The sequence below is a fragment of the Filicampus tigris genome, chromosome 11 (assembly GCF_054856515.1).
Source record: "Filicampus tigris isolate MCC_2025a chromosome 11, RoL_Ftig_1.0, whole genome shotgun sequence".
NCBI lineage: Eukaryota > Metazoa > Chordata > Actinopteri > Syngnathiformes > Syngnathidae > Filicampus > Filicampus tigris.
In genome coordinates this window covers 5,734,029-5,748,327 of record NC_141227.1, presented here as the reverse complement: position 1 = coordinate 5,748,327, position 14,299 = coordinate 5,734,029, and the positions used below count along the sequence as shown (strand labels likewise).

General features: G+C 39.2%; 1 protein-coding gene across 4 annotated transcripts; it reads left to right on the top strand.

Moving 5' to 3' along the window:
• Positions 1-6,865: 6,865 nt before the first annotated feature.
• On the top strand, positions 6,866-13,825 carry LOC147139507 (RING finger protein 122-like). 4 transcript variants are annotated; one of them, XM_086044742.1, is made up of 7 exons: positions 6,866-7,067; positions 7,173-7,289; positions 9,150-9,306; positions 10,097-10,139; positions 10,222-10,263; positions 11,765-11,847; positions 12,594-13,825. In XM_086044742.1, the coding sequence occupies exons 3-7, from the start codon at positions 9,197-9,199 to the stop codon at positions 12,712-12,714; spliced, it is 399 nt and encodes a 132-aa protein (XP_085900868.1). In that variant the 5' UTR covers positions 6,866-7,067; positions 7,173-7,289; positions 9,150-9,196; the 3' UTR covers positions 12,715-13,825. The 4 variants fall into 4 exon arrangements, with proteins under 4 accessions (XP_085900868.1, XP_085900867.1, XP_085900866.1 ...); XM_086044741.1 differs by having other exon boundaries at positions 7,170-7,289; XM_086044740.1 differs by having other exon boundaries at positions 6,866-7,289.
• Positions 13,826-14,299: the final 474 nt, after the last annotated feature.

The following is a 14,299-nucleotide window of genomic DNA, read 5'->3' as shown; positions in this document are numbered from 1 at the left end:
GACAGCGCTCACCCCCTCCTCCCTCCTCACCCACCCTCTGTGGTCACGTGGTCCAGCGCGCTACTTGATGGAAAAATACTGGATTTGGTGTTGAGCGGAGAGACAGTACACAACCCAGTACAAAGTCATTCCTGGAGGATTTTTCTTAGGGCGTCTCAGACTTCACCCAGCAACAACGTTTTTATCAGCGTGAACCATAAACGACCGTGCTTTTTTTGTAGGTTCTTTTGAAGTTTACTGGAACAACGTTATAAAGTCACATTATTTGGAGTTGTGCTTTGCCAATATTCGCATGGGCAATATTTACTGCCATTTATTTCGTGGCAAAGTGGTTGTCATTAGACATGCAAACAAATGTGTCGTCAAGCAAAGCAGGTGCTTTTGTAGCGTACAGTAGCTACTAGAAATCACGGTAAGGTGCACTGTAGTGCTAGTGCATTGGGGACAAACTCATTGTCGTTCAGTTAAATCATAGCATCATTAATACAAATAACAACTGGCTCTTCTGTACAGTTATTGTCCTTCATGCTGTTACATTGTTTGGAACCCCCTACACTTGCATTCAAATTGACAAATTTGTTTGGGTAAAATATAAAAATGAAACCCATTTGTATTGAGAAGCGTTTCTACTTTTTAATGCACTACTTTTTGTTGTAGCTGTGATTTTTTCCACAGGAAAAAAGTAATACAATCAATGCTATGAATGATAACAAAGTGCTGTTTTTGTTAGTCAATTCATGAGCCTATTTGGATTAAAGAAAGAAAAAAAGTCAAGCTGCCTTCCGACTTTCTTTCTGTATACAAAATGAGCTAGCCTCAAAGCAAACGGGCTGGAATGTATTGTTATACATGTGCGAAGTTCGGGGGAGAGCGAGAAGAGTCAGGTGAAGGCTGGTTATAGCTTGTTTAGTCTGGTTGAAGCGTGACGGTTCATTTACATCTATTATTACGCCACACTAGCCACACTATGTGTTGACCGCCATGTGGAAATCGGTTAAACATTGTGAAACAGCAACAATGTGCTGTTATCTAAACAAACGGCTGAGTGTTTCTTTTTAATTACGTAGTTATTCTTATTATTATTATTACTATTATTATTATTATTATGATTATTATTATTTTATTTAATTTAAGTCTATTTATCTTATTCACGTGCTTTGGTGTTTTGCCTTTACCTGTCGCTGTGTAACAAAATATGACCGTGGTCGTGACTGGTCACGCTACTCCAGTCCATGCTTTCAGACAACTTGAAAAATATCAACAAAACGCAGCGCCATCTTCTGCTTCATCAGTGTTTGACGTTGTTGCGTTCAAATGTGGATCTCGACTGACCTCTGCTGGACAAAAACAGTAGGGCTGTCTATAGAAACGCCAGACAAATCATGTAATAAAATGAAGCACACGTCATGAGCTATATGTATTCTGTTCGTTTTGAATCTGAGACAGAATTTAAAGTACTGTAGAAATAACTACCATTTCCTTATCTTACATTTTTCTACCGTTAACTGAATTAGGATTTCTGCAAATCCTTGTCATACATATGATGAAGTTTTAACGTAATAAATAAATACATAAATAAATACATAAATAAATAGGTAGGATGATTTAGAACTGGTTAGTACCCCTGCCTCACAGTTCTGAGATTTTGGGTTCGAATCTTGACTGCTGTGTAGAGTTCTTCCCGTGTGCTCGCATGGATTTTCTTTGGCTATTCTGGAGTCCTCAAAGCTCTAACATTCAAAAAGCATGCATCGGTAGGTTAATTGAACACGAAATTATCTCTAAGTGTCATTCTTTGTGTTTCAGCCAAGTACCCCTAATCAGCGCAAAGCATTTTTGGTAGAAATAATTAATGTAAAGTGGAAGTCAATCCAAATATATTTTTTTCAAGAATATGTTCTATGCAGGCCCACTAGTTGAAACTTGGCATTCTGACTAATATAGTGCTTGTGGAATATGAGTTAAGCAGCAAAATCTACCCGTTTATCTCCATCACAGGGTGTAGCTATTTTGTCACTTGGGGTCAACTGAAAATGACATCAAAGTTGCTCAGGGCTCAGATAACGACCAATCATGGCTCAGCTTCAGAAAACAGGTAAGCTGTTATTGGTCGTTACCTGAGCCCTGAGCAACTGTGATGTCATTTTCAGGCGACAGAAGTGACAAAATGGCCGCCCTTGAGATGGCTAAAAACGGGTGGATTAACTATAATTCCACAAACGCATTATTAAGCAGAATGCCGTGTTTCTACCAGTGGGCCTGCATAAAACATATTCTGGAAAAAAATATGTTTTGGTTGACCCCTCTTTAAAAAAACACTTCAAACAGAATGGTGTGTCATCATTGTCTGATTTATTCAACTTTGGAACTTTGTATAGTGGTCTCCCAAACTAAAAAATAAATAAATAATTAACCTTATTATAAAGATTTGTGCACATAAAAAATATTATCAACATTAAGTGTCCTCTTTTGGGATCATACTAAAGATCTGTTTTCAAAAAGAAATCTAACTTAATCTTAAATAAAGACTTTCAAGTGATTGACAGGTGATGCTAGGTGGCATATGACAGGTTGGGTTGAACCATTCTAGTATAGAGAAGACTCTGGCTTTTTAAGAGAATGAAATTGAATAGCCTATTGAATATAAAATTCATTTTATGAACTTCTATTTTCCTGAAATATTTACATCATTTAATTTTTTTAAAGGATCTATGCATGCATGCTACTTTTTAAATAGATTTCAAAATCTCACATACCCTCTGGAGTGCGTTCACATACCCCCTGGGTACACGTACCCCCGTTGGTCAATACTATTTTCCTTACATAGATCTTATGGGATGTGAGGTTACTCACCAATTAACGAACAGCTGTTAGAAAACAGCAGTTGTTAATCTTAAACTTTTGTTGTTCGCACTGTAGCCAACGTGAGTGATGCAATGCACATAGCGATCACAAGATTACAATTTGGGCATTCACCCCAAACATACCGGTCAGTCAATCCAAGTCAACCATGTTCCTCTTTTTCATCAATTTACAACTTTACATAACATGTTAGACTGTGAAACAAGAAGGAATATACTGTAACCCCTGGATCTCCTTTATGCCAAATGCCAATGTGAAGCAAGGTCTTCTTTGCCCCCTTATTTTAGGAGTCTGACTTCAGCTTCATACGCTTTGAGACCACCAAGAGTCCTCTACGGTACAGCAGACAACCAACATAAAACACAGGGGAGGCACTGCAGGAGTTTGTAGGTAAAGAACTATATTTCATTCATTTGTTTATTTACAATTACAGCAATAAAAATAGAGTATTATTATTATTATTTTATCAATATAATACTAATCTTGGTATTGGATTACAGTACTTTTAGTTTTTTTAAATTTAAGTGAATTTTTGCCTTGGGGAGCTAATACTAATCTTGGTATTGGATTACAGTGCTTTCAGATTTTTTTTTAATTTAAGTGAATTTCTGCCTTGGGGAGCGCCAAGGCTGCATTTCGTTTGGCCAGCCAGTACCCATTAGCTGCTTCCCACAGGCCAAAAAGGCCCAATAGGACTTCTTCTTCAGCTTGACGGCATCCCTCACCGTTGGTGTCCATAAACAGGTTTGAGGGTTGCTACCATGACAGGCACCGACTATCTTACGGCCACAGATCCTTTTGGCCTCCTCAACGATAGCGGCGCGGAACATGGTCCACTCGGAGTCAATATCTGCGGCCTCCCCTGGGACCTAGGTGAAGTTCTGCCGGAGGTGAGAGTTAAAACTCCTTTAGTCAGGGAATACTGCCAGACGTTCACAGCAGACCCCGAAACTTGTTGTCAGGTGGTTGTTGGACAGCTCCGCCTGGCTCTTCGGCCACGTGTCATGCGGCCGCAAGTCTGATCACACGACTACAAAGTTGATCATTGAATTGCGGCCTAGGGTTTCCTGGTGCCAAGTGCACATGTAGACACCCTCATGTCTGAACATGGTGTTCATTGTAGACAAACCATGATGAGCACAGAAGTCCTCGGTTCCGTTCCTCTCAACCACGCCCTTCTAGATCTCACTGTCATTGCCCACGTGAGCAGTGAAGTCCCCCAACAGAATGAAGGAGTCCCCAGAATGGGCCCTCTCCAACACCGCCTCCAAGGACTCCAAAAAGGGTGGGTACTTTGAACTGCTGTTTGGTGTATAAGCACGACCAACAGTCAGGACCTGTCTCCCCACCCGAAGGTGGAGGGAGGCTACCCTCTCGTTCACCGGGGTAAACCCCAATATACAGGCACTTAGCTGGGGAGCACAGGTATACCCACACCTGCTCGGCACCTCTTTCCATGGGCAACTCCAGAGTGGAAGAGTGTTCAACCACTCTCAAGAGGGCTGGTACCTGAACCCAAGCCCAGTGTCAAGGCAGTAGGAGATCTATGAGCCGTACTTTGTCTGGTCCCTCACCTAGGATCTTCTTGCCATGGGTGACCCTGCCAAGGGGCATAAAGTCAAATGAGCTTCTATAGAGCCTTCTATAGAAGACATAAACTCCTCTACCACGATAAGGTAACGGCTCAGAGAGAGGACTCCAGTATTAATTTTTACCATAATGATGATCCTGATTCCTGTGAGTCTTAGGAGTTAATGTTACAAACAAAAGGTTTTTGTTTTAAACACTGCTTAACATTGTTTGTGATCAGTAGCGTACTAAGACATTCGGAGTATACCTTCTTGTGTTCCTTTATTTTATTTTATTTTATTTTATTTTCAAAGCAAGGGCAAGGGCACATTTTACAAAAACAACTTCATAAACCAAGTCGTCTGATTCCAAAATTAAATGCAAGTTATTTAGTTTGGCTCAAGACTTCTGGAATATGCCAACATTTCCCATTTCCCTGAAATTTGACATGTGCTTGCTGCATTCTTTATTATGCAATGTTCCACCACAACCTTGCAACAAGATCCAGTCTTAAACCCAGAGTAAAAAATGTGGACAACCATAATAAAAAGACAAAACAATCAACAAAAGAATATCTTGCACAACCACTTACCCAAGTTTTTATAAGTTTTATTTCTTCAATGTGTTTGTAAATTGAGGTTCTATTTCAATACTCTATACCAAGGGTGTCAAAATTATTTTTGGCTTGGGCCACATCGTAGTTATGGTTTGGTTTCCTTCGGAGGGTCGTCTGTCAAGAACCTAAATAAAGGTATGATTGCCTCATTACAAATACACAACAAACTGATGAATAACGACACTGAGAAAAAATGATGGTTGAATTTACTCACTTTTATTTTGCTACATTTTTAAAGTAGATGTATATAGTCTGCTTAAAAAAATATATCTGTATTCAAATGATTTTATTATGTGCGACCACTTGACGAAATAAAATTGAGGATATTATATGCAGCAGTTTTTTCAATGTAATTTTGAAATTAGAGGCCAATAAAAACGTTTGTTCAAATATTATAATTTTTTTAAAGCTGGAGTTGGTAACAAAAATGCTTGCAATATTTCACCATTTTTAAAATTAAAGACAGTTTGCAATGTATGTATTTTAGCAAGAAACATGAAGTCGATACACATAATTTGCTTTTATGGGCCGCATAAAATGATTTGGTGTGCCAGATCTGGCCCCTGGGCCTTGAGTTTGACATTGGTGCTTTGTACAGTGGTTATGTTGAAATTGGCACATTTCTGAAGGAGACGTTTTCTTTAAGCAGAAGTCAACCCCAAAAAATTATTTACAATAGTATGCGCCCCTGCTAGTCTAAACCTGGCATTTCAATTCCAATTGCCTTTGTGGAATATGAGGTAAGAAGCAAAATCCATCCATTTTTATCCATCTCAGGGTGCAGCTATTTTGTCATTTGGGGTCAACTGAAAATGACATCAAAGTTGCTCAGGGCTCAGATAATGACCAATCATGGCTCAGCTTCAGAAAACAGGTGAGCCGTGATTGGTCGTTACCTATCCCCTGAGCAACCGTGATGTCATTTTTAGTTGACAGAAATTGATAAAATGCCCGCCCCATGAGATGGAAAAAAACATGGATTTTGCTGCTTAATTCGTATTGCACAAATGCAATATTAATCAGAGTATCAAGTTTAGACTAGTGGGGCCACATAGAACATATTCTTGTAAAGAAGATTTTTGGGTTGACTTCCTTTTTAACTTTATTCAGTTTTTTAAAAATATATATTTTGCTTCATTGTTGTATTCTTTAACAGCTTCAGAAAACAGGTGAGTCGTGATTGGTTGTTATCTGAGCCCTGCGGGTGTGTGATGTCATTTTCATTTGACAGAAGTGACAAAATGGCCACCCCAGTGATGGCTAAAAATGCGTGGATTTTGTTGCTTAACTCATATTCGACAAACACAATATTAATCAGAATGCTGTGCTTCAACTAGTGGGCCTGCATAGAACATATTAAATATGTTTGGGTTGACTTCCCCTTTAATGCACAGCTTGTAAAACTTATGCTGACTTCATAACGTTAACTAATAAATATTACCCTTGGCTCGATGCGTTTGAAGATATTGAACGGATGTGATTATTTTATTGACCCACACAAGGATTAGCTGTAAAACACCTACATAGTCTTGACTTTTCTTCTTCTTGGAAAATGCCAGAAGTCATTCAATCAGAACATGGCTGCCCAAAACAGTTGGCGCCTTCAGTTGGGCTACTGTTTAACACTGTAAAGTTTTACTCCCTTGATGCCCGATGCCATTTTCCAGTTATTTACCGATTTGATTAATAATTATGCATATTTAAAGCAATCGTTAGATCACGTTCCGCTCCCACATCTGTCTTCTTAAATGTTGTTCAATAATAGCTTGCAGCTGCGAAGGAAGGAGAAGGAAGTGGGGGAGGTGGTAGGAAAAGCGCAAAAGGGAGAGAAAGAGAGAGAGAAAGAGAGTGAAAGTGAGAGCGAAAGAGAGAGAGCGAAAGAGAGAGAGCGAGAGAGCGAGAGAGAGAGGAGGGGGCACTGAAAGCAGAGCTGTGATACAGCGAGCGAATCACATGAGCATGGATCTGTTTACAAACTGAGAGCCCCATAGACGTGAAGTAACGAAGAGAGACGAGGACGGTGAGAATCAACAGAACTGGGGTGGCAAATCGAAGGACGGAAGCCCGACTTTAAAGAATTTTGTTGTGTCATACAGCCCCCTTTGTGTTGTGCGTTCAACAGCAGGAATGCAGGTGAAGAGATGAGGAGCTGCTTTCCACAAGAACACCGAGGTTGCTTGCTTGGCTGGCTGTGTTGCTGCCATCCATGTCCGTTCCCTTTGTATCTCCATAATTGGCCACGGTAGGTTTTCGCAGCCACAGAGGAAGAAAGCGACGTGGATATCTAAAACAGGAGAGAAGACAGGAAAGCGGAGCAGAAAGAAGGGAGAGAGAGACAGCCTCGTGACAATGTTTTAGTGGGCGACGAAGCTCAACGCAGGTACTGCTCGCGAAAGCGTCAGAGACAGTGCTGCATGGGAACTGAAGTATTTTTTTAATTCAGATATTAGCATCGTTTTCCCACATGCCTTCAAACTTCAAGACTTTTTGTTAACGTGACGCAGGACAAGGACATTAACAGTTATTGTTTCATCCCATGGGAATTAAGGAGGGTGTTTGTGCCACATTTTTTGGGTGAATCATCTCTGACAGTCATTGGAGTACAAATAAGCAGCTTGTTACTCCGATGACGACCCCTTGAGAAACTCTCTCAACTGCAAGGGATCCAACTCATTGTACATCCTGTATTTTGGGTCAGATAAATTACCGTGACCCGAATAAGTGGAGGCCAGAAAGTTGTAAAAGCCTTTTCGGGGATTACAGTCGTCAGCCTCCAAATAATTTTCAGACTTTTGACATCTGTACCATCAATACAGTTTGATGCAACCCTTCCAGTGGTGTAACGGTGAGTATTTTAAAAATATATATTTATAAACATCGCTCAGTGGTATTAGGATTACTTTGTTCCAGTTATAATGCAGTAAATGTTTTTTTTTTCATGCACATCCACAGAATAAATAGTGAAGAGCTTGCACGACTAAATGTTTAGAATACTGTAAATGCAACCAAGTTTCAAGCTTTCAGGCATTATTGTTCAACGTCTGCGAGAGAAGCTCGTTAATTGTGAAGCATGCACAAGAAAACAGACGAGGTATCAATATGGTCCTTAATTGGAAGCAGGACATAGGACACGATTCATGTTAATTTAAAGAATATGTCTTTGAGTGAGCTGCCCTTTGTCGCTTGTTACTTTTAAAAAGATTAATATAATCTGGGAGACTTCTGAATATAAATATATAGTTATTTGACCCTTGAACTGTTCTTACCTCGTCTAGTGTATGCTGGAAATTATTCAAAACAAATAACGTTTTTTCTTTTGATAAAGTTATGTAAACTCATGTAAGAAGCTTATTGCTTTTCGGAAAATTTAGTTTTCAATATACTGTATAGCTTAAACATTATTAATGCCCCTGAGTTTGTACCATTGTATGATCAACACCTTGGAAGAGACTTAAAAAAATATTTCACCAAATATTGTGCCAGTGAGAATCACAATTGCGCTTTTTTCTGGGTCCCAGTGAACAAGTGGTTAGCACGTCCTCCCAGTTGACAGGACCACATGTGTGGAGTTTGCATGTGCTTACCCCCACATTACAAAAACATGCATGGTAGGCCAATTCCAAGACTTGTGATCACCAGTCCCTTTCTTTTGCCCAAAAGCCAGCTGGGATAGGCTCCAGCTCACTCGTGAGTCTGGATGCATGTATGGATGGCTCACAGTGATGGCCAAGAGGAGACATATGATGATGACCACAGAATTGAAAGTCAAAGTTATTGCAGCACAGTGGTCAAATAGAAACAAAAGTAGTGCACGTTTATGCTAATTACCAAGAATACTTACTGATTAATAACAAAAGAACAGTGACTTGAATCACCCTTTCCTCGCTGTGCAAGTTCATAACAGCATTTTTGTCATGTTATCAAAAGGTCAAGGATGTGTCTGAACCAGAATATTTTGAATTTAAATATATTCCACAGAAGGACATTTCTTTACTATTTCACACACTGAATATCTTATTATATACATTTTCAATTAGTGGTTGGTTGTTAGGTTGCTCAAATAAAATGCTTAGCTTCTGATTCATGTTCTGAATCTTTTCAGGGTGTCGGTGTGACCTTACATTGCAGAACTCTGACCCCTCCTGCAAGATGACATCTGAAGAGCTTTTCCATTTGCCACTCAATGTCTACATCATCATTCTGGGCATCGGCCTTTTTATCCTAATGCTCAGCCTCATTTTCTGCTGCTACTTGTTCAGGTATGTGATAGTCGGCAGCATTCACAAAAAAAAAACTTGCTGTTGGTATCAGTCGTATTGAAGTACCTGGTGAAAAACATTTGAACAGGGTATTTTATAGGTAGGATTATCCAACAATTATAACTGCCAATTCCAAATGCGTTCCGGATAGATACAGTACAAGTGATTTACAATCCAACATCTACACAGCTTATTCTGTTCAGGGTTACGTGGTTGGAGCCTATCACAGACAATTTAAAGCGAGAAGGCTATACCCTGGACTGATCTCTTGTCAGTCGCAGGACACACACTCTTTGTGTTGTTTAATTTTGTTGTTGAATTTAAGTCTGGTTTAATCAGTGTGTTCCTTCAGTTACTCCTTGTCAAAAATGTTGTTTTGTGCCAGCCGAATACCAAAAAAAACCCACACAAAAAACGGTTTTATTATGTAATCTTTTACACCCAGGCTAGCAGTACCTGAGGACGAAAAGTTTATTTGCTCTCTGAACCCAAAAATATCTAACACCAAACATTCAATTCTAACATCTGTTCTGATGGGGTTTTTTTCTGGCAATTCTGAAAGTTGTCACACAAGGGGTGAGCTTGGATGGACAGGCTGTTACATGAATTGGCCATTGTGTGAATTTCAGGACTTGTTGAAGGACTATGGCAGCTGATTCATGAGGCGTGACTAGAGATGTTGGAATAATGACCGATATGCATCCGCAATAGGGGAGAAAGTGCATGTTGTCACTTTCACGACGATGGATTACTACATAATTGCATTAAAAATGTACCTTGTGTTTCACAGACTCAGGCGACAAGGTGCAAGAGAACACCATGGCTATAATGAGGTAACACAGTAATAGAACTGTCACACTATATACTATTATTAATGTAGAAAGAATGCATTTTGACATTACTGCTTGCCAACAGGTTGTTCTAAAAGGAGCAGGGAAGAAACTGAGCCTTCTTGGGGTAAGTTCAGTATGGGGTGAAGGGTGCCAGCTTAAATCCACTAAATCAGATTCACAGCAAAACTTGGCAGTGTAGTCCTGAAAAATGTGCGCCCTTAGCTTCCTACCTTCATAGGACAGTCAAATGCAATCCATTCTGTGATGCTTGTTGCTTTCCTCGTTTTCAACGTTTGTCCCTGACATATCATGTAAAGTCGATTCATTGATTGCAGGTTCAAACGGTTGCTATCCTGAAACCTTCGTTAATGTAACATTTGTCATACTGTAAAGAGGAGTTAACTGCATTATGATAAAAATCTAACTAGAAAAAACTACTCAGGCGTGGAAAAGGAGCGTAACGGGATTGTTGTTTAGAGTGATAGTGTCACCCTGTGGCATTTTATAAGTATCGCTACACTGACTATGCCTTGTTTCATGATGCCAGGCAGCAGACATCTACAAGAACATGCATCTGCAGCTTTGTGGTTTCTCCACTTTGTCAGTTTGTACAGTATGTCAAAGAAATTCATAATCAACTGGTTGTGAAACAAAAGATGCATACTGTATTTTCAGCACTACACAATGTGAAATGTTAGCTTTTCAGGTCATTCCCACACTATTCATTTGTCATTTTGCTTTTGGCTACATGCTATTTATGTTAGCAATTGCTGGATACAAATAATTTTGCCTGCAATTTATGTATAATTATACCTGTAAAAAATATCAATCACTTTTATTTTGATAATAATTGATATCACGATACCTAACGATCATATCTTTTTTGGTACAAAACATGAAAATGTTTTAATGTAAGAAATATAAAGACATACATTTCTTTGAAACGCTATAATTATATAATTTTCTTTTGGACCAAACAAAATTGATCAAATTTGTCATTATAGAATTTTAAAAAACAAAGGTGAAAATGTATAAATTCAAGTATGATTTCCTTGTGTAAACAAACAGTGTGTTCAATATGAATGTAAATTATATCACTTATCGTTTTTTTACAAGTATGCCAATTTTGTAATCGTGGAGTGTAATAATCGTAATTGTAATTGAATTTCGATTAATTGCACAGCCCTACGGCTTGTTGCTCATATTTAAGCAGTCAGGCGTGTTAATATGTTACAATACATTTCTGTTCTTTGGTTGTTGCAACTTTATCACCACATTATGTCGCTTCGCCATCACTGGTACTTGGTGGTGGCGTCACAAAGTAGCAAAACACATTTAGAGTGAATCCTTTTGCTCCTCTTGGAGCTGAAGTCAGCAAATCTCATGAGACATCCTGTATGAGGTCAGACTCGGTGACTGTTCAATTTCCGTGTGTGTTTGACTTTGGAAGTATATATGGAAGTATATATTTTCTTGAATGTTCCCCTGTATCTTAACATTAATATGACTATTTGTCACGACTGCATAAACTTGTGATTACTGAGATAAAGCGCATCTAATATTGAAAGCAAATGATGTTATACAAGAAGTAAAGTCAGATTTTATCATTTATTTTCACCTTGCAGCAAACATGTGCAGTGTGTTTAGAAGAGTTTCGCAGCCGGGATGAGCTTGGAGTGTGCCCATGTTCCCATGCTTTTCATAAGAAGTAAGTTCTGTAACAGTATTGGAATTTGACACAAACACACCAATGAACAAGCACATTCCTCACAGACTCAGCTCCAAAAGTGTCCTTAAAATGAGCATCATGCAAAAAAAAAAAAAGAAACTTCACTGACAATGATAGAAATGACATTGCATTGTACAGTATGGTGGATTTTTGCCTTCAAGTTCTGAAGCAGAGAAAGGCTTGGCCATTTTGTCGGGTGCGCTGAAAACAAATATGAGCACATTCTTGACGGTGCGACTTCCTCGCATGTTTGAACAAGCACATGATTCATACAACTACACCCTTTGCCTTGTGACGAAGCATAGCATTGAGAATGTGACTGTTTTTTTTAGCTTAACATTGAAATTGTTATATAGACCAGGGCATCATCAACGTGGTGCCCGCGGCCACCAGGTGTAGCCTGTAGACCACACGAGTAGTCCAAAGAATACCGGAAAAACTGGAATATGCCCAAAATCTAAAAATAAAAATGATAAGGATACCGGGAAAAAAAATCTGCGAATATGCAAATCCTCAGGAGCAGAACCGTGAATATGCGGGGTCGACTGTAGTTTTAAGTTGTAATATCACCACTAGATGGCAGACATGTCTTCCGTGCGCTTACATCAGGTCATATAGTGCCCTGCCCTATGCTACAACATGTGTAATATTTTTTTTGCGGATTTTGAATGATATTCAGGATGGACATAAAGATTAATACTTGATTTGTCATCTGTTTTTCTCAGGTGTCTACTGAAATGGTTAGAGATCCGTAGTGTCTGCCCCATGTGCAACAAGCCAATATGCCGCCTCCAGTCTGGGCCTTCACAAGCTGCCGAGCAGCCTCAGGGTCTCCTGGAGGTCTGAGAGGGACCGCAAATATGATGTGCATAACCTGCCAACGCGAGTAGATCGACACCTGTTTCTTGAACCGTCAAACAGACTGTAGTACATGACCATTTTTATAAGACAAATTTTAAGACCGAAAGACTTAACTTGAATGTGAGTGTGCCCTGTGATAACTGTTTATAAATATGGAGTAAAAACATTGTATACCAGCCATTTTCTTTAAAGTTTCAGAGAAACTGGCTTTTTTTTCTAAATGTTAGCTAGGTCACATACCATGACAACTGCAGAACACCGACAGTCTGATGTGCTTTTCTTAAACAGCTACGCCACAGTCACATTCAAGTCACTGGGCACATCACATATTTGTGCGATCATTTGTCTCTTGAATTTGTGAGGCACAAAAGTCATATCAAAAGTAAATGTACAATAACACGCACTCCTAGTTAGCATAATTGTGCAATACCTGTTGTGCAATGTGTATTGGAAAAACTGATCTCTGTGACTTGCGATTGGCTGGTGACCAGTTCTCGCCCAAAGTCAGCAGGGATAGTCCCAGCTCACCTGCGGTCCTAGTGAGGTAAATCGCTACAGAGGATGGATGGATGGACCTCTAGTTAATGTGGATGAAGAGGTGTATACACCCTCATATTTATTTTCTTATTTATAAATTTGAGAATGTTGACAAGTTAACAATTATCCATTCACATTCATTCTTGTGTTAGTCAATAACTTTCTGAACTGCATAAGTGGAATCGTATGTGTATACTCAGCAATAATAAAAAGGCAACACTTTTGTATTTGTTCCCTTTTTTATGAGATGAACTCTAAGTTCTAAAACTTTTTCCACATCCACAATATCACCATTTCTCTCAAATATTGTTCACAAACCAGTGTAAATCTGTGATAGTGAGCACTTCTCCTTTGCCGAGATAATTCATCCCACCTCACCCACCAGTCAGTACTGACAGGTTTTCTGAGTCCTGAGTCCCCAGAAGCCCCCAAAAAATGGGAGCAAAAACAAAAGTGTATTGTTTATATTTTTGTTGACTATATGTACAGTATGTATGTACAGTATGTATGTACCGGTATGTATGTATTCATAGTGCAAATTAAAATGACACTGATAATGGATGGATTTTGTTTTTTGGAGAGAAAAAAAAATCAATACAAGCATTGAAATCTCTGGGTTGTAATTTTTGCTGTTTTGGGGTCTCATTCTTAGCTGCTTAAGTATTAAGTGTGGTTAAGAATCTCTACACATGTTTTCCTGTGTGGAGTTTGGAAAAGGTGCAGCTTTCGGCAACTTGGTGATAGCCACAATACAACTGAACTTTATAGGAGCTTGCTTTTCTCTCTTTATTTTGGTGTGGTAGTGGTGGTGGGCTGTTATGGTCAAATCAACTAGTGGTAGTTTCCACCAAGTGACATTCATTTTGCTGTCAGGGCATGCAGGGGGGAAACACTATCATATGAAATCCTAAAGGTAAGCAGAGCTGCGCTGCATACGCTGGTTGCACAGATAAGTGTTAGATTCTGAACAAATGCCATTAATTGATTGGTGAAGTTGAAAAAGTTTGGTTGGGGGTATTTTGTTTGGCAATTG

Bases quoted from the DNA above. Each gene is read 5' to 3' on its own strand.
- LOC147139507 (XM_086044739.1), top strand. From the start codon at position 7,868: ATGCAACCCTTCCAGTGGTGTAACG. The intron at 10,140-10,221 runs GTAACACAGTAA...GCTTGCCAACAG, and splicing joins AACACCATGGCTATAATGAG to GTTGTTCTAAAAGGAGCAGG. The intron at 11,848-12,593 runs GTAAGTTCTGTA...TGTTTTTCTCAG, and splicing joins TCCCATGCTTTTCATAAGAA to GTGTCTACTGAAATGGTTAG.